This window comes from Zootoca vivipara, chromosome 17 (assembly GCF_963506605.1).
Source record: "Zootoca vivipara chromosome 17, rZooViv1.1, whole genome shotgun sequence".
Classification (NCBI taxonomy): Eukaryota; Metazoa; Chordata; class Lepidosauria; order Squamata; family Lacertidae; genus Zootoca; species Zootoca vivipara.
Window position 1 is genome coordinate 14,318,478 of NC_083292.1, and position 22,805 is coordinate 14,341,282.

At 46.6% G+C, this 22,805-nt stretch overlaps 1 protein-coding gene across 1 annotated transcript in view; it reads left to right on the forward strand.

The window, feature by feature from the left end:
• Window positions 1-1,028: 1,028 nt before the first annotated feature.
• LOC118076171 (carbonic anhydrase 15-like) overlaps window positions 1,029-22,805 on the forward strand; it is a 35,383-nt gene continuing 13,606 nt past the window's right edge. Inside the window, exons 1-3 of the mRNA XM_035098783.2 lie at window positions 1,029-1,098; window positions 18,130-18,150; window positions 19,368-19,448. Of these exons, the coding sequence (XP_034954674.2) occupies window positions 1,029-1,098; window positions 18,130-18,150; window positions 19,368-19,448 (172 nt within the window). The remainder of the gene's footprint in view (window positions 1,099-18,129; window positions 18,151-19,367; window positions 19,449-22,805) is intronic.

A 22,805-nucleotide genomic window follows, 5' to 3' on the forward strand; every position in this document is an offset into this window, starting at 1 on the left:
AGATATAGCAGAATACACCCCCCCCCCCACAAAAAAAAACATCACCACTCCGGACTGGTCACAAGTTTTGCAATCAGTTTGCTTAATGCAACAGAAGTACAGTATAGCTAAGACATCCTCTTTTTTAAAAAGGCACCCAGCAATTTCTTTCTTTCTTTTTCTTTTTAAATTCCCTAAGTCCAAACCAGGGCTGTGATTATACCAGATCCCCGGAACTTAAATAGGGACTGCTTACCAGAAGGCTAAGAAATCAAGATAACAGACTTTTAATATAAAAGAATGGAAATGGTTTACTTAATATTTACAGATAAATTGCAAAGAGATAAGAACATTGGCGGGATTATTGTAACCAACTGCAGTTTTATAAGAGTATATATTTAAGGTAGATAAATAAATGAGCAAATTAACTGAATTTGGATCTGCAGAAGATATTTTAAAAAACAATAATTTAAGGAACCGCAGAAAGAGGGGGGAGGGAGTCAAGTTTTGAAATGTTGGAACGATCGTGAAATTAATGAGACGTATAAGCATGAAAAGCATAAATAAAATAAAAAATAGATAAATAAATAAATGGGGACTGCTGTTGGATATAGCAAGCCTTTCTTGTCCTTAAGATCCTTGTGATCACGTTGGCATTGCTTCCTGCCCAGCACTAATGTCAGATATCAGGGTTGGCAAATATATATTCTTTCCCAAGTTAACAGGCTTGCTTCTTGTCAGGAGACAAAGAGTTAAGCGCTCAGCCTTGGTCTCCTTTGCGATGAATATTTAACAGCAGCCGGTACAGAAGAGGCTGGAGATCTCTTCTTCCCTGGCTTCTCTGGACAGGCAGGGGCTGGTGTAGAAGAAGCCTCCTCCGGTCGGGGGATTGATGCCCGGGGACTTTCCCCACAGCAGCAGGAGGAAGAAGAAGGGCGCAGAAGACAGACCTGAGGACACTGCTTGCTGGATCTTTCCCCCTGCCTGGGGTTTCCAGCGCATCTCATCCGTCGGGGAGTCTCCTGACTGCCAGGACCCGTCTGGCTGCAATGAGGATGCTGCGTCTCCCTGGGATAACTTTTCTCACTTTGCCTTTTGTCATTCAAGCGGGCACAGCAGGTGAGCTGGTCACTGAGGGATGCTACCTTCTCTCTCTCTCCCTCTCCCTCTCCCCAAATGGATGTGGTTAGGGATGGGTGCTTTAGTCAAATTTCAATTTTGGTTTGGTCCAGTCTTCCCTTCCGCTCTCCACCTTTTGCACATCAATTTACATTTTAAAGCAAAACAAAACAAAATTCTCAGTCCTCTTGAGAATTCGCGTTAGTGTCAATATCCTCATTTTTCTTTGTAACCTTACCTAATACAAACATTTTTTTTTGGCAAAGCCAGTTCCTCATACACCATGTTTTTTTTAAACCAAAGATATGCATTTTAAGGCACGTTTTGCTCTAGTGTATGTTTTTTTAATTAAAAAAATACATGTTACCTGGCTGGAGAAGTGTGAATTTTGATGAGTGGCTGTGGTTTGGTTCAAATCAGGGTAGAGTTTGTGTTGAGTTCTGAACTGAACTGAATACCACCCCCCCCCAAAAAAACCCCACTAGTTGGAGGGACCCTCTCAAAATGTGGGTGGATTGCTGATCGATAGTGCAGTTTAGACCAGGGTTCAGCAAGCCCTTATCTCCCACCTCGACCTACCTTGCTCTAGACACCTGTTGGTCCTTGGTCCCTCGGTGCTTCTTGATGCTGTTGAACGGAGACAGAGAAACCTCCCTCAAATTGAGGGCTTTCCCCACTCTGCCACACACTTCTCCATTTCACTCGACTTTTCATTTCTCCTTTCAAGACTGGGCTGCCATTGTTCATCCTCGGCTGGGTGTCAATCTCGATTAAGCACCGCGCTTTGTAATTTGCAGATGGGCTAAAAGAGAGGCATCCCTGTGCCAGAACTTTGAAGTCCTCCCCTCCATATTTAACAGGAGTCACTGATGGGTTCTGTTGCTGTGTGAGGGAGATAATAATAATAATAATAATAATAATAATAATAATAATAATAATAATAATAATTTATTATTTATACCCCGCCCATCTGGCTGGGTTTCCCCAGCCACTCTGGGCGGCTTCCAACTGAAAAATGAAATAAAAGAATCTATTAAACATTAAAAGCCTCCCTAAACAGGGCTACCTTCAGATGTCTTCTAAAAATCTGGTAGCTGTTTTTCTCTTTGACATCTGTTGGGAGGGCGTTCCACAGGGTGGGCGCCACTACCGAGAAGGCCCTCTGCCTGGTTTCCTGCAACTTGGCTTCTCGCAACGAGGGAACCGCCAGAAGGCCCTCGGCGCTGGACCTCAGTGTCCGGGCAGAACAATGGGGGTGGAGACGCTTCTACAGGTATACTGGAGCGAGGCCATTTAGGGCTTTAAAGGTAAGCACCAACACTTTGAACTGTGCTCGGAAATGTAATGTACTTTTAAATGAATCATTATCACAGAGGGTTGATTTGTGGCAGGTAGCAGGCACACCTAGCCTTGGCATATTCAGACTGGATCTGTGGCCTCATTGTATTGGCTACATGGCTGCATCTTTCCAGCACGTGCCCATGCTTGTGATCATGCCACCCCCGACCGAATCACTGGCAGGGTGTGTTAATGGAGGTTCTGCAAAAGGCAGGGATGGGTTGGTGCACTGGGATCTGGGCCCATGCTGAAGTCGTTGACAGTGTTGCGCATGTCAATGTAAAATTTGGCCACGCATCTTGACTCCAGTGGACTTGATTCTCAGGATTCGTGTAAACCCAGGGTGATGCAACTGCCCCCACAGGGGATCAACCACAAATGCATTTTTCAGGGGGCAGTTGGTGGAAGTCGATTTGGAGTCACTCTGATTTGCTGATGGGAGGTGATTTTTCCGAACCCATTTCTCAGCTAGGGCGATCAAGGATCGCAGTATACAGAAAGCTGGTAATCAAAAACGAAACAAATAGAGAATAGTAATAATAAACGTGTGTTATTCTAACAGAAATGACAATGGGTTATATTCCACGTTAGTCCTACTCAGAGTAGATCCATGGAATTTGATGTACATGACTGCTATTATTTATTGCACTTATTAGTCACCTTTTAAAATGACCAGTAAACTTAACGCCACTTACAATATAATGCAAAAGTTTAAACTAATATAAAATTAAAACAAATAAAAGCTAAAAACATGTGTGTACATAAAAGGCAGTCTAACACACCCCACCTGCTCATGAGCGCCACAGCATCTAAAACTTAACAACAACAACAACAACAATGTTTTATTTATACCCCACCCATCTGGCTGGGTTTCCCCAGCCACTCTGGGAAGCTCCCAACAGAATATTAAAAACCTGATAAAACATCAAACATTAAAAACTTCCCTAAACAGGGCTGCCTTCAGATGTCTTATAAAAGTCAGATACTGTACTTCTTTATCTCCTTGACGTTGTGATGGGAGGGCGTTCTACAGGGCAGGTGCCACTACCGAGAATGCCCTCTGCCTGGTTCCCTGTAACCTCACTTCTCGCAGTGAGGGAACCACCAGAAGGCCCTCGGAGCTGAACGATGGGGGTGGAGACGCTCCTTCAGGTATACTTCCAAGCGAAAGACCAAAAGTCTGGCTGAAAAGAAGCGGGAAGCCGTCACTGAAAAGGCCTGTGCTAGTTTTACCACCCTCAGAGGGAGAAGGGCCCCAGAGGATGAACTTAGGTTTACTAATAATCCCAGTGGGAAATTCTACTCTGAGTAGAATTTACGTGACTGCAACCCAATGAAAATAGAAATTAAAAAGTTTGATTTTGGCACACAGACATGTACGCGACTGTGCCCTTGCTGACCCCACTCATTAACCCCCTGCCCACCCCTCACATTAACCCCCCAGAGTAGTAGCAGACCTTGGGGTCCCAAATTTCAGCGGCACCCTGTGCAATGCCAAAATTTAGCACCCTTTCCTTTCATTACATATCATGGTTGTCGTACTCCTGGTGACACACCCAAGGCTTTGTGCCCAGTGCGATCGAAAGGGTCACGTTACACTCAATCTGCCCCTGCCTAGAGTTTTCCCACCCCATGCTAAGCCCGCTTTTCTTGGTCTCTTGAAATTTCCTCCATGAAAATCCAGGATTGTGATGTGGCACTGGCAATCCTCCAGTGGGAGCTGTGTGATGACGACCTTACCTTTTTATGTATATAGGAAGATACAAGCAAGGATGCAACTAAAAACTACCCATTTTAACTAGAGCATGTGTCTTGCACTAAACAAACTATTGTTATGTTCTTAAGAATGCAGGAGGACTCCACTGAGCCTTATGTCTGTCGCTTTCCACACATACCCAACTATATTGTATTCAGAATAGAACCATTGAAATTAATAGGCCTGGGTTTGTCATGGCTATCATTTTCCATGGGTCTACTCTGTGTAGAGCTATCTTTGGATATTATTTGTGGAGTTACACACAAAGACACACACACACACAAAGGAAAGGATTGGACCCTTACTTTCAAGAAGAGATAAACAGTTGGTTAAAAATAAAATATTTCTGGCCAAAGTACTACCCTGAGAGACCATTTCATTTCTAAGTGAGAAATTAAAATGCCCCACCACTTGAACCACAAGCATTCACTTTCTTTCTTGCATGGTTTCCGCCAGCTGTGGCTCCCAGATCTTCTGGTTCTTAAGTTAGCTGTTTCTAATTTTGACACAGATATAGAAACATATATATATATTTAATGGAAGAGCATTCATCTTTGACCCTCCAGATACTTGGAATGAATGTCAATGACCAATACTGCGCTCTCTCTCTCTCTCATTTTATTGAATCTCACACTTGTAATGAAATATATACACATACGAAATGATTAAAAAAACAACCCATAGAAATAAGACAAACATATAATAATAACAATTGGAGCAAATACGAATGAAACAGGACAAATAATACCAGAAAATATTGCAGAGGAAATGTGGAATGTCAATACGTTCTTTTTATCTCTCAATATAACAAAAATGTAAGGATGTCATTGCGCAGCCGTCGTTGGAGGCTGTGTCCTCACAAATGCTGGATTTGCATGGTCAGGGCGGGGTAGAGGAGCAAAAAGGAAGGCAGGTTGTACAACAGCAGTGGCCAGGAAGGGAGTGACATTAAGAGGGGGAAAGTGGTGATTTAAAACAACGACCCAAATTTGAATAAGGTTGGGGTGGGAGAAACCGAGAGGGAAATGGCAGTTTCAAACAAGGGCAGAGAATTTTTTTAGTAAAGAACCATGGAATGGTTGAAGGCTCTACATCCTTGATCTTCTCAAGCGAGGCAGCTGAGGAACGGAAGAGGGAGAAATTGGAGTACACAGCGAAAGGAGGAATAATGAAAGGGGGGGGGGGAAGTGGCTGCTACAATGACTGGACTTTGAGTAAAGTGTGGTTGGAGAGGAAAATGGTGGTGTTCAACAACAGCCAGGGACTTGACTAAAGCAGGGGCGGAGAAGTATTAAGAGGGGAAAAGTAACCATTTTAAACACCGACAAAGGTTTGAGCAGGAGGTGATGCTGTGATTGGAGAAGGGGCACTTCAAAACCAGGGGCTGAGTCCAGTGTGGTCGGAAACTCTCTTGTTGTGCTAGCTTTCTGGTGCTAGCTTTTGTGCTGCACATTTTAATGTTATTTTTCTTTGTTAATAATTATCTATCATATCTATCTATCTATCTATCTATCTATCTATCTATCTATCTATCTATCTATACCCTGCCCATCTGGCCAGGCCTTCCCAGCCACTCTGGGTGGCTTCCAACAGGATATTAAAAACACGATGAAACATGAAACATAAAAAACTTCCCTAAACAGGGCTGCCTTCAGGTGTCTTCTAAAAGTCAGGTGGTTGTTTATTTCTTTAACATCTGAAGGGAGGGCGTTTCACAGGGAGGGTGCCACTACTGAGAAGGCCCTCTGCCTGGTTTCCTGTAACCTCACTTCTTGCAGTGAGGGAACTGCCAGAAGGCCCTCAGAGCTGGACCTCAGTGTCCGGGCTGAACGATGGGGGTGGAGACACTCCTTCAGGTATACTGGGCCGAGGCCATTTAGGGCTTTAAAAGTCAGCACCAACACTTTGAATTGTGCTCGGAAACGTACTGGGAGCCAATGTAGGTCTTTCAGGGACCAGTGTTATATGGTCTCGGTGGCCGCTCCCAATCACCAGTCTGGCTGCCTCATTCTTGATTGGTTGCAGTTTCCGGGTCACCTTCAAAGGTAGCCCCACATAGACCGCATTGCAGTAGTCTAAGCGGGAGATAACTAGAGCATGTACCACTCTGGTGAGACAGTCTGCAGGTAGGTAGGGTCTCAGCCTGCATACCAGATGGAGCTGGTAGACAGCTGCCCTGGACACAGAATTGACCTGCGCCTCCATGGACAGCTGTGAGTCCAAAAAGACTCCCAGGCTGCACACCTGGACCAGGGAGTCCTCCACATCCGCCCGCCTCCTGTCCCCCACAAACAGTACTTTTGTCTTGTCAGTATTCAACCTTAATCTGTTAGCCGCCATCTATCCTCCAAATGCCTCCAGACACTCACACAGCTAGTTTGTTAAAGCTAGTTTGTTTTTTTTAATAAAAAACAACAACTCAGCAAACGCCCCCCCCCCCCGGTGACCCCAATCACCTCTCATCCCCTTTGTCCTTCATTTTCACTTCCTGTGAATCCATTGGCTATTATCTCTGAGCTCCTGAGCTCCCTGGCGTCACCGGGGAGTGGATGGATGAATGAAATGAGTGTGCAGTATTTTCTCTGCAGTGCCATTCAATTTGTAGCTCAGCAGGGATGGTGTTGCTTCCTACCGTCAAACACATTTGTTCTCTGCCAAGCAGGATATGAGTGTTGGGTTTTTTTTACTTGGAGCATATTACTTTAAAAAGGAGAAGAAGAAGAAGAAGAAGAAGAAGAAGAAGGAGGAGGAGGAGGAGGAGGAGGAGGAGGAGGAGGAGGAGGAGGAGGAGGAGGAGGAGGAGGAGGAGGAGGAGGAGGAGGTGGAGGAGGAGGAGGAGGAGGAGGAGGAGGAAAAACCAACAACAACCTGAGTCAACAGGTTTGGAGCTGATTCAGTGTAATCTCATTGGAATTGGTGGGTATTTGCTAGGAAGGGTTTGGGTGCTCAAAAAATAAAAAATATTTAAAATATTAGCATGGAAAAGATTCACTGCTGCAAGTGGCAAATGAGATGATTTAGCTTTGAAATTTGGGATGGAATCAATGGTGCCTGGTAGGTTATATGCTATATGTAGACTGAATGTAATGCTGAACACTACCTCGGGATCTTTTTGATAAAGAGTGATATATAAATCAAATTAACAGCAATAGTAATAGGGGCTATTTTTCTAGAAAAACAGGTGCTGGAGCTGTGGTTGAAAAAAGCCATAATAATAATAATAATAATAATAATAATAATAATAATAATAAGCTGTTCTATCATTGAGCTACAGTTCATCCCCTGAATACAGGAATCTGTCTGCTGGCAAGTCCAACCATTGATCCATCTAGCTCAGCATCCAACAGCACTGGCGTTTCAGATGCATCAGTCAAATCTCAGCCGTGGAAGAACGGGCCTATAAGAAAATTCTAATTTTGGACAGCAGATAAACACAAGGTTAAATAATTAGCTTCCTTCGTTTAATCTAACTAACAGCGCAATCCTAACCAGATGTACCCAGAAGCAGATCCTACTGGATACGGCAGCAAAATAAGGCAAGCAAAATGACCAAGGGGATGGTCCGACTTTCCTACGAGGAAAGACTGCAAAGCTTGGGACTTTTTAGTTTAGAGAAAAGGCAAGTGGGAGGTGACATGCTCCAAGTTTTAAAACTACGCCTGGCGTAGAGAGAGTAGAAATTGGAGTTCTTGGGAAAGTCCAGAGATAAACGATAAATTGCAAGAACTCAGGCCAAAAGAAGATGGATTTCAAATAAATCTTCACAAGGTTTTATTGATATGATGCGGAGTTTAAATGGGAATCAATCCCAATGTTGAAGGCAAATAAAGGTAAATTCCAGTAAAAATCAGGACAAGGCCCTGTTTCGACTATTCTTCGTCAGCAAAGATTCACAGGTCAAAGTGTACCAAATATGTTTGCAGGATTCTCACATGCTTTGGGTCAGCCACTATGAGAACAGGATCCTGGACTAGATGGGCCAGTGGCCTGATCCGGCAGACTTGCCTTAGGTTCTTATATTCTAGTGGGATTTGGGTGGCACTGTGGTCTAAACCACTGAGCCTCTTGGGCTTGGCGATCGGAAGGTCAGCGGTTCGAATCCCCACGATGGGGTGAGCTCCCGTTGTTCAGTCCCAGCTCCTGCCAACCTAGCAGTTCGAAAGCACATCAAAGTGCACGTATATAAATAGGTACCTCTCCAGCGGGAAGGTAAACGGTGTTTCCGTACACTCTGGTTTCCGTCACGGCGTTCTGTTGCGCCAGAAGCAGTTTAGTCCTGCTGGCCACATGACCTGGAAAGCTGTCTGTGGACAAACGCCAGCTCCCTCAGCCTGAAAGCGAGATGAGCGCAGCAACCCCATGGTCGCCTTTGACTGCACTTAACCGTCCAGAGGTCCTTTACCTTTTTTTACCTTTTATATTCTAGTAGGTAGACAGGGTTAGGATTGCACTCATCATCATCAAATTCTGTCAGCCCATTCTGGATAGTTTATTTCTTTTATATAGAAGAATTTTGGCCCCACCATTTCCCCCTGTTATTCGCAATGCTCAGGCTGTGAGTGCCGCTGGCTCATGTAGTGAAAACAGTAACACGAGATGAGATCTGCAAACATTGGTAAACCCTCAGGTTTGCAGAAGTTAAAAAAATTATCAGGAAGACAAACCCTTAAAGGAAAATGAATAAATATCGCCATGAAGATTGCATGTGCTCAAGCGATTTGGAGAATGCTCACTGTCTATTGGGAAGTGAAAAATGAAAATATGTGGGAGGGGGAAAATGTCGAAGCGATGATTCTTCAACCTCAACTTCGTTGGACTGGTCCTGTTGTGCAGATTATTGTCTTCCAAAGCAACTACTCTATTCCGAACTTAAAAATGGAAAGGGTAATGCCGGTGGTCAACAAAAGAGGTTTAAATACTGTCTCAAGGGAATTTTTTTAAAATGTAGTATAAACACCAACAACTGGGAAACGCTGCCTGCGAGCACTCCAATTGGAGAATAGCCTTTACCAAAGGTGTCATGAAGACGGCGCTCGAACTCAGGGTGAAAAGGAGAAATGAATTAAGAGGAAGGCACGCTTGGCAAACCCTCACCGTGATCAACTCCCGCCTGGAAACCTATGTCCCCACAGTGGAAGGATGCGTGGATCCAGAATTGGCACCCACAGTCACTTACGGACTCACTGTTAAGACCGTGTTTATGGAAGACAATCTTACTTGGCTACGAGAAGAAGAAGTTAGCAGATCATTTTTTTATTTTGCACATGTCAGCAAGAACAACAAAGGATCCACGGAGTTTCCTTTCTGGATTTGAAGCTTCTGTGGCCTGTTGGGACGGATAGAGTGGAAGGCAGGGAAGAAACCTTTAGGAGACACCAAAACCCCCAAACCAATTGACAGGCAGGCAGAGCTAATTCTCCATCCTCCTCACTGCTGGGTCAATACTGGGAGGAGGAGGAAGAAGCTGGCAGCCAGGGCCATGCCCTAGGCTGGTTGTCAGTAAGAGGGCAGACCAGTGGAGCCTAATTGAGGGCAGACTGAGCTTGGTGGGGCAGTGCCCCATTTCACCAGCCGTCACTTTTAAACAAAGGAAAGGCTTGCTGTCAGTGACAGGACAGCTGATATTTGTCAACTCTCTCCTTCTGAAGGGCAGTGGAGTTTGATGCCATGACCACTAGATGGTGTTCTTTGCTCCTCATCATCTTTGATTTCAACTCAATTCCCTGGCTCCTACTTACAGTCTCAGCCATTGATAGCCCTTTCTTCCATGAATTTGTCTAATCTTCTTTTAAAGCCAACCAATCCCTCTTCCCAGAGAACTCTGGGAACTATAGTCCTGTGAGATAAATAGGGAGCCCTAACAACTCTCAGAGCTCTTAACAAACTACAGCTCCCAGAATTATTTGGGGGAAAGCCATAACTGTTTGAAGTGGTATGATACTGCATTTAATGTGTAGAGCCGGTGGGGTCTCAGGCTGCATCTGATACTCTTCAATATTCTGTGCAGTGGAGATGATCGCACTGTTAGAGTGGTGGGCCATCTTCAGTTTTGGGGGCCTCGTCAAATGTTTCATCTTCTGGAACCGGCCTTCCGAGCTGCCATCACTTGGCCAGTCAAAGGGAAGCTCTCTACAGACCAGTCACTATGAGATGTTGTAGATACTAGGAGAGGATATATTGATTTAATAGTATGCGTCCTAACTCACACTTGTGAGCCAGCAGCAGAGTGACATTCCCCAATATATAGAAGGAAGCTAGTTGGTAGATTTGTCTGAATCTCTTTACACATCACTTGGGAAGACAGGCGAACTAATATCAGTGTAATGGAAGAAGCAAAGATCACCAGTGTTGAAGCAATGATTCTTCAACATCAACTTCATTGGAGTGGTCATGTAGTGCAGATGCCTGATGATCGTCTTCCAAACTTAAAAATGGGAAGCTTAATGCTGGTGGTCAACAAAAGAGGTTTAAAGACTGTCTCAAGGCAAATCTTTAAAAATGTAGTATAAACACTGACAACTGGGAAACACTGGCCTGCGAGTGCTCTTTGAAGACACTCGAACTTGGGACGCAAGGGAGAAACGTGCTAAGAGGAAGGCACGCTTGGCAAATCCACACCGTGATCAACTCCCGCCTGGAAACCAATGTCCTTACTGTGGAAGGACGTGTGGATCCAGAATTGGCCTCCACAGCCACGGACCCATTGTTAAAACCGTGTTTATGGAAGACAATCTTACTCGGATACGAGTGATCGCCAAAGAAAGAGAAGAAAGAAGAAGATTTAAGCAATCCATTTTAGCTTAGAGTTACAGAAGTGGGTTTGAGTTTATTCCATATGGGAATGAGCCCATGTCCTGCTGGCTGAGAGCCAGCAGAAAGCAAAATGCATCAGTACAGTATCAGGAGAGCATGGCATCAAGAGGAAGAAGAAGAGCAAGAGGAAGATGGTTGTGTGACCAGCCCCTTTTATGGGGTCTTCCAGGATCACACCCACCTACCTGGTCACACGCAGGGGGAGGAAGCTCCAGACCAGGTGTGACAGGAAGTCCTCCTGGCTGGAGTAACACTCTGCGTGTCCACTCTGGGCAAACAGGAAGTGTTGTACTTGACTGCTTATGTTACATCCCACCAGACAGACAGACAGACAGACATTAGCACAGAGAGACATTATGGAAGATCAGGCTCTGTTCCGTCCCCCACGGTCAGAGGCAATTTGCTTCAGAATTCCAATTCCTGGGAATCGCAAGCGGGGACAGTCGCTGTTGCACTCGGGTGACACTGCACCCCCAACCCGAGACCAGGTGCTTCCGTTTTCCAATGCCAAACTGAGTTTAACAGACTTTGAAAACCTGCTTCCCTCCTGGCGAAAATAAGAATAATTCTGGATCTGCAAGGTAAATCTCACTTAAAACAAAAAGCTGGAAAGCTGGAACGAGAAGAATTTGCTTGAGGATTCTCCTCAACATCTCTACCTGCCTCTGCTCTGGTTCAGACGCAGCTGTCGCCAACCAATAAGCAAATCAAAGGCTCCTCTGGTTTTCTCCAGCTGGGAAAGGATGGAGCAGAATGACTGATATCTAATAAGCGCACGAGGAGGAGGCCACAGGGTGGAACTCGCCCTGTTCCTGCTGCACAAAACAAACTCCCTCATTACTTCCATCGGTCGCAGCCTGAGAAGGCAGCGTTGGCAGTGGTTGTGTGTGTGTGTGTGTGTATGAGTGAGTGAGTGAGTGAGTGAGTGAGAGAGAGAGTCCTATGCTACCTGTGCTTTTTTTCTCTGGGTTCACTGCCTCTTGGATGACCTTCCCAGCCTGATGGAAACCAGCCTGCCAAGTGTCCAAATCTGACACTTGCTTTTCCTGGTTGCTTCCATGGAGAGGGAGGGAGGGAGGAACCTAGGAAACTACCTTAAACTCCAGCTAGCTCCATACTGCCTGCACTGACAGACAGCAGCTCTCCAAGATTCCAGGCAGGGGTCCTTCCCTACCTAGAGGGAAACCTACCTGGAGGTGGAACCTGAGACCCTTCTGATGTTCTGCTACTGAGCTCTGGTCCTTCCCCTGCTAAGAAGAAGCCACATTGTGTCAGGACCTGGGACCTCCAGGAGGCAGTGAGGGCCTCCAACTTCGATCATCATCATCATCATCATCATTTATTATTTATACCCCGTCCATCTGGCTCCCAACAGAATATTAAAAACAAATTCACACTTTTGAAAACGACCCACCAACTGAAACACAGCCACCTTTCCCCCCGAACTCCATACTTCTACAGATGTTGTGATGTACAAAAGTACTTACATTAGGAAAAATGTGCCCAACTTTGTGAAAGCAACATATAAAAAATGCATTACGGGGCGGCGGCGGCGGCGGGGGGGGCGGGGCGGGTATCGATCGCACAAATGTGTATGTAAGGAGCAATTTGCACAGAAATGCTGACAAAAGATTTCTTAACCTAATTTTTATTGGTATTTCGCAGATACATAAAAAGATAAAACTAGATAAACTACACACGGGCATAAAAACAACAACAACAGCATAAACATTTCCCCATCTCACGAGCATCTTTACAATATTCATTCCTCTATTCAGTTTTGCTACGAGATTCTCCTGATACTATTCCCTCAGGTTTGTATGGAAACTTCTATTCCAGACTAGATCATCTTCTTCAACTAAATTATCAACAGGTTTACATGTGGCGACCACCAGCTTTATAGTAATGCAGCTGATAATGTATTTTGAGAACCCTTATCATTAGTATATAAAACAAATGAATTTTCATGACTTTTTTATTTTTAAAAAAGCTCAGCTGGTTAGAGCATGGTGCTGATAACGCCAAGGGAGCGGGTTCGATTCCTGTATGGGCCAGCTGCATATTCCTGCAATGCCGGAGGTTGGACTAGATCAGGCATCCCCAGATGTTATGGCCTACAACTCCCATGATCCCTAGTTAACAGGACCAGTGGTCAGGGATGATGGGAATTGTAGTTCAAAACATCTGGAGGGCCGAAGTTTGGGGATGCCTGGATTAGATGATCCTTGGGTCTCTTTCAACTCTACAGTTCTGAGGTGCCAAAGGCGCTTTGGGAAGAAACTGGTTTTCTGGATCCATTTCAGTTGGGGTTTAGGCCTGGTTTTGACACAGAAACTGCTCTGTACGATGACCTCTGTTGAGTGAGAGACAAGGAAAACATGTCCCTGTTAATTGTTCTTGGCTTTCGATACCATCGACCATGGTATCCTTCTGGAGTGACTCTCCGAACTAGGTTCCACCAATTTGCAGTGGTTCCAGTCCTACTTGGATGGTCGTTCCCAGAGGGTGTTGTTTGGGGGATGCTTTTCAGCCCCATGGAACCTTCAATGTGGGGTTCTGCAGGGCTCAGTCCTATCCCACACGTTGTTTAACATCTGCATGAAACTGCTGGGTAGGGTTATCCGGAGGTTTGGAGTACGTTATCAGCAGTATGCTGGTGACACTCAGCTCTATTTCTTCTTTACATCTGCAGGTGAGGCAGTGGAAGTGCTGGACCAGTGTCTTGCCTCAGTAATGGACTGGATGAGAGCCGGCAAACTGAAGCTCAATCCAGACTGAGGCACTTTTAGTGGGTGGTTCCTTGGAACAGAGGGATGGGAGATTGTGTGCTCATGATGGGGTTACACTCCCTCTGAAGGAATAGGCTCCTAGCTTGGGGGTTGTTTTTGTTTAGTCCTTTAGCCGTGTCCAACTCTTTGTGACCCCATGGACCAGAGCACGCCAGGCACTCCTGTCTTGCACTGCCTCCCGCAGTTTGGTCAGACTCATGTTCGTAGCTTCGAGAACACTGTCCAACCATCTCATCCTCTGTCGTCCCCTTCTCCTTGTGCCCTCCATCTTTCCCAATCTCAGGGTCATTTCCAGGGAGTCTTCTCTTCTCATGAGGTGGCCAAAGTATTGGAGCCTCAGCTTTAGGACCTGTCCTTCCAGTGAGCACTCAGGGCTGATTTCCTTCAGAATGAATAGGTCTGATCTTCTTGCAGTCCATGGGACTCTCAAGAGTCTCCTCTGGCACCATGATTCAAAAGCATCAATTCTGTGGAATGCTCTCCCCAGGGAAGTTTGCATGGAGCCTTCATTATACACCTTTAGGTGCCAGGCAAAGGTCTGTTTAACCAGGCCTTTGGTTGATCTGATTGACATCCTATGCCCTTTTAAAATGTGTTGTTGTTTTTTGTGGGGGGGGGCTATTGGGTTGTTTTTATTTTTATTGCATATTTTGTGGTTTTATATCTTGATGATTATTCTGTGAACTGCCCCGAGACCCCCAGGTATAGGGCAGTATATAAATTTGATAAATAAATAAAAGGTGGAATATTGGCCTGGAAAAATGAGGGACTGAGACAGTTCCATCCATCCCTAGAAAGGCATAGAAGGAAAGGGAAGAACAGTGAAAGTTTTGTAGGAGAAACAAAGAGCACGGCAGTAGTAGCAGGAGGGCAGTGAGAGTCCCTAAGGTCTCCTGGCTCTGGCTGTGCCTTCCCACTACCGAAAAAGAGAGATGTGTGTAATTAAAGAAAATGGGAGCCTTATCTTCTCTCAGTCCCACGACCGTGTGGCTGGAAGTCTGCCGATAAGTCCTTTTCCCTCCTCCTGTGTTTGCAAGGCATCTCTCTATGTACTTCAAAGATGGTGTTTGTTTTAAGATGCTCCTCTACTGGAGCATCCAGTAAGGTTTCATATTTATTTTTTTTGAAAGAGGAAACTGCTCCTTTAACCTTATGGGGTACCCAAGAGCCCATATAGAGTCCTTAAGTGGGTTCCCTATCGGTAGGAGGAAATAACAGAGGCCAACCAGAGTATAGGGACACAGGTGGCATTGTGGTCTAAACCACAGAGCTTGCCGATCAGAAGGTTGGCGGTTTGAATCCCCGCTACGGGGTGAGCTCCCATTGCTTGGTCCCAGCTCCTGCCCACCTGGCAGTTCGGAAGCACGTCAAAGTGCAAGTAGATAAATAGGTACTGCTCCGGCGGGAAGGTAAACGGCTTTTCCGTGCGCTGCCCTGGTTTGCCAGAAGCGGCTTTGTCATGCTGGCCACATGACCTGGAAGCTGTACACCGGCTCCCTCGGCCAGTAAAGCAAGATGAGCGCCGCAACCCCAGAGTCGTCCGCGACTGGACCTAACGGTCAGGGGTCCCTTAACCTTTAACCAGAGTATATTGAGAAGCAAAGCGGCTAGTATCTTTATTAAATTGTTGCAACAGGGTCCTCACTCAACCCACGCAGGGAGGGAAGAGGAACCCAGAACAATGGTGCACAAGCCCACCCTGTAGCTCAAGACCACCCCCAAAACATCATATATACACCACAGAAGGGGGTGGTCTACAGCAGAAATATATCACAGGAGATGAAACAGCAGAAATCTTCTGTTTCAGTGTATCTGAAGAAGTGTGCATGCACACGAAAGCTCATACCAATGACAAACTTAGTTGGTCTCTAAGGTGCTACTGGAAGGAATTTTTTGTTTTTTTGTTTTGACTACATCAGACCAACACAGCTACCTACCTGTAAAAAGCAGAAATCCTGTTTTCCAGGATACCCGAGAATGGTCAATGGTTGCATTACCTGGGCAGCCTGGCCATTTTTTGTGATAGTTAATACTTTAGTTCCTGAATCCAGGTCACAGGCTTACCCTATTCATACACAAACACTCCCATAAGACAGGATTTGTAAGCAAAGAGACAATGGGAAGGCTTTCCCCATTTTCCTCCCTCACTGCAGAGGAATACAGTATTTGAGGTCACTGGGAGAGTCAAAATGGCTTCAGGATTGTTCTCTTGTACTATTTCAGACACGTGGTTTATATCCTTATGTATGTGTTTCCCTTGTAAATTTATTAACGTTAAATTTATATATTTGAGACCTTAAATTCTTATAACAATCCTCTAGAGGTGCAATTGACAAGAGGGTTTGCCTTGTACACAAGGTGGTTGCTCCACTTTCTGGCAGGTGGAGAGGTTGGGCAGGCAGGCAATGGCATTAAGCAGAGCGGCACACTCTATGGCAGGCATCCCCAAACTTCGGCCCTCCAGATGTTTTGGCCTACAACTCCCATGATCCCTAGCTAGCAGGACCAGTGGTCAGGGAAGATGGGAATTGTAGTCCAAAACATCTGGAGGGCCAGAGCTAGGGGATGCTTGCTCTATGGCCTTTGTCAACCTGGTGCCCTGCAGACGTTTGGGACTACAACTCCCATCAGCCATGCTGGCTGGAGCTGATGGGAGTTGTAGTCCAATTCATCTGCAGGCAGCTCTCCAGAGTTTCAGGTGGGCCCTCCCAGCCACTGGGGACTTGATAGCAATGGGTATCTATACATCAGGCTCCCCGATTCACAGCACACAGAATTCACGCCTGCAATGGGGGGGGGTGTCACCAACTTGCATGGCTTTTAAAGTGAAAATTAGGTACATTTGTGAAGGATAAGGCTTGGGATGGAGGCTAGCAAACACAAGGGAGTTTTCTTTGCATTATTTTACACATTTTAAATAATTCCCCGCTGAAACATAAAATCACTGTATTTCTTCTGGATCTGGAGCTATAAAATGTTAAGTGCTTTTCTGGAAGAAATAATAATAAGGCCCAGATCTCACACGTCTTGACAGGGAACCATATTGTGGAAATATTTAAAGAGTAGCTGGAAGGGTAACTCTAGAATTTCATTTTGATGAAATCTGACGTAAACACCCGGCAGAGGACACCCGGTTAAGAGGAGATGTAAAGAAAAGAAGGAGGACACACACACACACACACACACACACACACACACACACACAGAGAGAGAGAGAGAGAGAGAGAACCGCATGCAATCAGTTTGCAAAGGGGACGCTAGGAAAACAAACGCAGGCAGGTTCCAGGGATAATTAGAAGAGAAAAGCAAATATTGAATGCCAAACGGGAGATTCTCTTGGCTAACAATAAAAGGCTCTTCAAATCTATTATTAATAGACAGAAGATGAAAGCAATAAAATAAAATAAAATCAACCCAGATAAAAAATAATAACCCAGGAGGAGCCTGAATGTTCGAATTTAAGGGGGCGGGCGGGTGTGGGGGACTCCCTGGTCCTGAATGGGATAACTGTGCCCCTGAAGGACCAGGTGCGCAGCCTGGGAGTCATTTTGGAATCACAGCTGTCCATGGAGCCACAGGTTAATTCTGTGTCCGGGGCGGCTGTTTATCAGCTCCACCTGGTACACAGGCTGAGACCCTACCTGCCTGCAGACTGTCTCGCCAGAGTGGTGCATGCTCTAGTTATCTCTCGCTTGGACTACTGCAATGCGCTCTACGTGGGGCTACCTTTGAAGATGACCCGGAAACTGCAATTAATCCAGAATGCGGCAGCTAGACTGGTGACTGGGAGCGGCCGCCGAGACCACATAACACCGGTCCTAAGAGAGGTCTACATTGGCTCCCAGTACGTTTCCGATTCAAAGTGTTGGTGCTGACCTTTCAAGCCCTAAACAGCCTCGGTCCGGTATACCTGAAGGAGCGTTTCCACCCCCATTGTTCAGCCCGGACATTGAGATCCAGCGCCGAGGGCCTTCTGGTGGTTCCCTCACTGCGAGATGCAAAGCTACAGGGAACCAGGCAGAGGGCCTGGGGGTGGAAACGCTCCTTCAGGTATACTGGGCCGAGGCTGTAGCCAGTCCTGAACTAGGAAGACCAATGACCTGACTCAGTATAAGACAGTTTCTTTTTAAGGGAAGGGTCATAGCTCAGGCATGGAGCTTCTGATTTGCAGGAAGAAGGTCCCAGGTTCCATCCCTGGCATGGGCTGAAAGAGACCCGAGGAAATGAGGCACAGAACCTTTTCCAATCCAAGCATCAGATCAAGGGAGCTCTCTTCTAGAGGTCCCTTTTCATATTCACTTCTCTCTCTGCTTCTCCTTTCTCTTACTGCTGCAGGCCCCAAGAGGAAAGGAGCAGGTATGGTTTGGCATGCTGGTTTGGGGGAGATTTGGACATAACAAGCGGAGAAGGGAGCATGGCTGCAGATTTTTTTTGGGGGGGATTAAGGAGACAGGGGCATACCTGCCAAGTCTCCTGTTTTTTGCGGGAAACCCCATTTTTAAAGCCGTTTCCCGCTGTTGTCCCGAATGGCGAAATATCCCGTAATTTCCCCGGATTTTCAAAAATGGGGCAGAGCGGCACTGGAAGTTGCTTCTACGCATGTCCAGACATGTGTAGCAGCGACTTTCGGTGCTGCTCTGCCCATATCTGGGCACTGGAAATCGGGCAGCACTGGCACCGGAAGTCACTTCTACGCATGTCTGGACATGCGTAGAAGCGACTTCCCATGCCGCGATGCTGCTGATCCCAGATTTTTCAATCCGGGAGTTGACGGGGGGGGGGGGGGAATGAACCAGTGCCGGATTTATGTATAAGCTAAACAAACTATAACTTAGGGCCCCACTCTCTTGGGCCCCCAAGAAATATTTAAAGAAAACTAGAACAACCTGCATGTACCTATGAAAATATTCTGGCCGAAAACTTAAGGGTCCAGTCAAGTGCTCCGAAACAAAGCTGCAAGATTCCTGACTGGGGTTTCATTTAGAACCCATAGGACCACTGTTTCAAAACAGCCGAACTCTTTGCTTCTGAGCAGGGCCGGCTCTAGGTAGACCCCCGGTGGCGCAGGGCATCACGGCGCCGGCCTGCCAGGAGGTCGCCGCGAGCTGCGCCCGCCCGCTGGCCGGCCAATCCGCCAGTTCGAAAACCGCACTGTGCCTGCTCGCCCGCCGCGGTGCCCCGCAGCAGGGCCTGTGTCAGCCGCGCTGTGCCCGCCCGCCCACCACGCTGGGAAACGGGCCAGGGGGGGCCGCCGGAGGGATCCGTCGCTCCACGGCGCCAGGGGCGCTTAGAGACGGCCCTGCTTCTGAGCCAGATTCCAGGCATACCCTGCAAAAGTCCTGGGGTAAAAAAAGGGACACCCCATTTCTTATTGCGAGGGAACGACGGCTATTTTGGTTGCCATGACCTCACGGGATTTCACAATGTAATACCCCCCAGAAATCAACGCCCCTTTCTGCTCCTTTCTCAGCTCTATGATTTGTTTCGTTGGAGAATGCATGACTTGTCCCCCCACCCCCTTCCATCAGAAGTAGCAGATCCTGGTTCTCTGCTGGTTCTTCCCTTCCTATCAGCTGACATGTTTTCTTTCTTCGTCCCTCCCATGCCCTCTAATCCAGGTACCTGGTGCTATGATTCACAAGATCCTAAGTGTGGTAAGTACTTGAAATGAGGTTTTCAATTTTTCTCTGTGTGCACTTCCATTTCTTCCCCAAAGAGCCATGGAAACAATAGTCTGTTAAGGGGGCTGCAAAGCGTAGCTCTGTGCTGGGCAAATGACAGTCCCTGGGATTCTTGGATGGAAGTCATGTGCATCAAATGTGCTTTAAATGCATGGGGTGTCTGGGCGCTAAGACAGTTTCCCCTCAACCTGGGGCCCGAAAGATGTTTTGGACCGCAACTCCCATCAGCCCCAGCTATGTCCTCCAGGCTTCTTGGTCCAGCTCAGAGCTTTCCAAACTTTCCATGTTGGTGACACACTTTCTAGACATGCCTCATTTCGCGACATGCCTCATTTCACTTTTGCATCATTTCACAAAACTTAATAATTCAGTTTTACTAGCAAACCGGGAGCTAAAAACAACCCCTTTCCATGGATTGTAATTGAAAACTTACACACACACACACACACACACACACAGTCATACCTCGGTTTAAGTACGCTTCGGTTTCAGTACTTTCAGTTTAAGTACTCCGTGGACCCGTCTGGAACGGATTAATCCACTTTCCATTATTTTCAATGGGAAAGTTTGCTTCAGGTTAAGTACGCTTCAGGTTAAGTACAGACTTCCGGAAACAAATTGTGTACTTAAACCGAGGTACCACTGTGTGTGTGTGTGTGTGTGTGTGTGTGTGTGTGTGTAAAGGGGCCCCTGACCATCAGGTCCAGTTGCGGAAGACTCTGGGGTGCGGCGCTCATCTCGCTCTATAGGCCGAGGGAGCCGGCGTTTGTCCGCAGACAGCTTCCAGGTCATGTGGCCAGCATGACAAAGCTGCTTCTGGTGAACCAGAGCAGCGCACGGAAACGCCGTTTACCTTCCCACCAGAGCGGTCCCTATTTATCTACTTGCACTTTGATGTGCTTTCAAACTGCTAGGTGGGCAGGAGCTGGGACCGAGCAACGGGAGCTCACCCCATTGCAGGGTTTCGAACCGCCGACCTTCTGATCAGCAAGCCCTAGACTCTGTGGTTTAACCCACCTGGGTCCCTTCATATATATATATGGGTCCCTCTCATATATGGGTCCCTCTCATATATATATATATATATATATATATATATATATATATATATCGTGTTTCTCATATTATAAGACATGTCTTATATTTATTTTTTCCTCAAAAAAACACACTATGGCTTATTTTCAGGGGATGTCTTATATTTTTCCTCCTCCTCCTGCCATGGCCGGTATTGCTGCTGTGCCTATCACTATGTCTTATTTTCGGGGTATGGCTTATATTCCTTGAATGCTTAAAAATCCTGCTATGGCTTATTTTATGGGTATGTCTTAAAATATGAGAAACAGGGTATACATATATATATATATATATATATATATATATATATATATATATATGAGAGAGAGAGAGTGAAACCTTGGTTCTCAAACGGCTTAGCTGACAAATCAGAACCCGAACGCTGCAAAGCTGGAAACGCTGCAAAGCTGGAAGTAAGTGTTCCAGTTTGCGAATGTTTTTCGGAAGCCGAATGTCCGATGCGGTTGTAGGCTATTGTTTCCGGGGGGCCAGCACCAATCGGAAGCCGCGCCTTGGTTTTCAAACGTTTTTGGAAGTCGATTTGGCTTATGGAACAGATTACGTTCAAGAACCAGTCATACCTTGGAAGTCTCGAACGGAATCTGTTCCAGAAGTTCAAATCATGGCTTCTGACTGGCTGCAGGAACCTTCCAGGATGCTCCCAGCGGCTCCAAGCTGGTTGCCTAGTAAATTATAAAGACAAGGAAAAGTTTCTTACTGTCATTTTTTATTTCAATCTTTACAGAGAGAGGCTATAGAACCCAGCATCTTGGATAATGGCGTTGTCCCGAGTGAATCTCCACCCCTCATCTTTCCCACTTCCTCATTCTTTATTCTCATCGCATCTGCTACGGGTGCTGCTACGTGCTCTCTGTCTTTGAGCTTTTTGCTCTCCTACTTTTATGGCTCGCCGGGTGCTGGGAGAGGGAGGGTCTTGGATGCTTTCTAAAGAGACTGTGTCAGCCAGCTGCTGCTCCGCTTCTGCCTCCTCCTCTTCCATGATTTCCCAACTTTCCTCCTCATCTGCCTCTGAGCTGTGACCTCCCTCAAACCCCTGTTGTCAATCTATACTGTCTTCCTCTTCCTCCTCCTGGAGGGGTCAGGATGGGGAGGTGGTCTTCACCATTCCTCCTCTGCACCAGTCTCTGGCATTATCTCTCAGAACGACTGGAGAATCATAGACGGGTCTTATGTGGTAGAAAGATGTGGGTGCAAATGGTGTCCAGTCCAGAGCTTTTTTTCCAGCTGGAACTGACTGGGACTCAGTTCCGGCACCTCTCAGGTGGGCGCCATTGCCATTCTATGAGAACAAGGGAGACATTCCCTTGGTGAGTAGGGTTGCCAGACTCAATAGAGGACAGGACTTCCAAACAGGGCCGTCTTGAGCAGATCGCGCGCCCTGGTGCTGAGGGGCGGAGATTGCTCCGCCGCCCGCCCCGCCCTTGCCAGGCCGGTGCCCAGCTTACCAGCCCCGCGCCGTGGTGCACTGCGCCACCGGGGGGCTGCGAAGAGCCGGCCCTGCTTCCAAACAAAGGGTCTGCTGGTTTCTCTTTAAGGTTTCCAGACTCAAAAGAGAGCAGGGCAATTAAAGGCACAGAAGTCCTGTCCTCTATTGAGTCTGGCAACCCTATTGGTGAGTTCTGGCACCTCTTTTTCTAGAAAAATAACACTGGCCCAGCCTACCTAAGGGTTTCAGGCAAGAGGTGCTACCTAAACCGGATGCGTGGATTGAACCCGAGTCCTTCTGCATGCAAGATAGATGCCCAGCACTGAGCTCCATCCCTTCTTATAACAGTCCTCTGTAAATTAGGGATGCTGTGCACTCACAATATATGTATATATTCTGCCCCTGAGCTGTAGCCAATCCAGGGATGCCTTGAGAGAAGGTGAATGTAAATAGGAATTTGGAATGGAATCTGCTGTTGGTCTTCAGAGGCACTAATGCTCACCAAAATAGCTCATTTAGCCTGTCAGACTAAAGATAGGCCCGGCGAGGAAACCCTGTTGAATTATAAATAAGAAAAAGCCCTGCTTTGTGATTATTAATGAAGGTCAGCTCAGCCAGAAGGCATCTCCCGTTGGCGGCTGGAGGAGAGGAAGGAACCACAGAGAGACTAATGAGCATGTTGGCCGAGGCATCTGCGTGGCAGAGGTTTGCTGGCGGAGGTGTTGATTTTAATCGATACAAATAGCCTCCATTTAACTCAGGTGCAGGGGGAGCCATTTCCAATCCAAGGACCGCATTCCCTTCTGGGA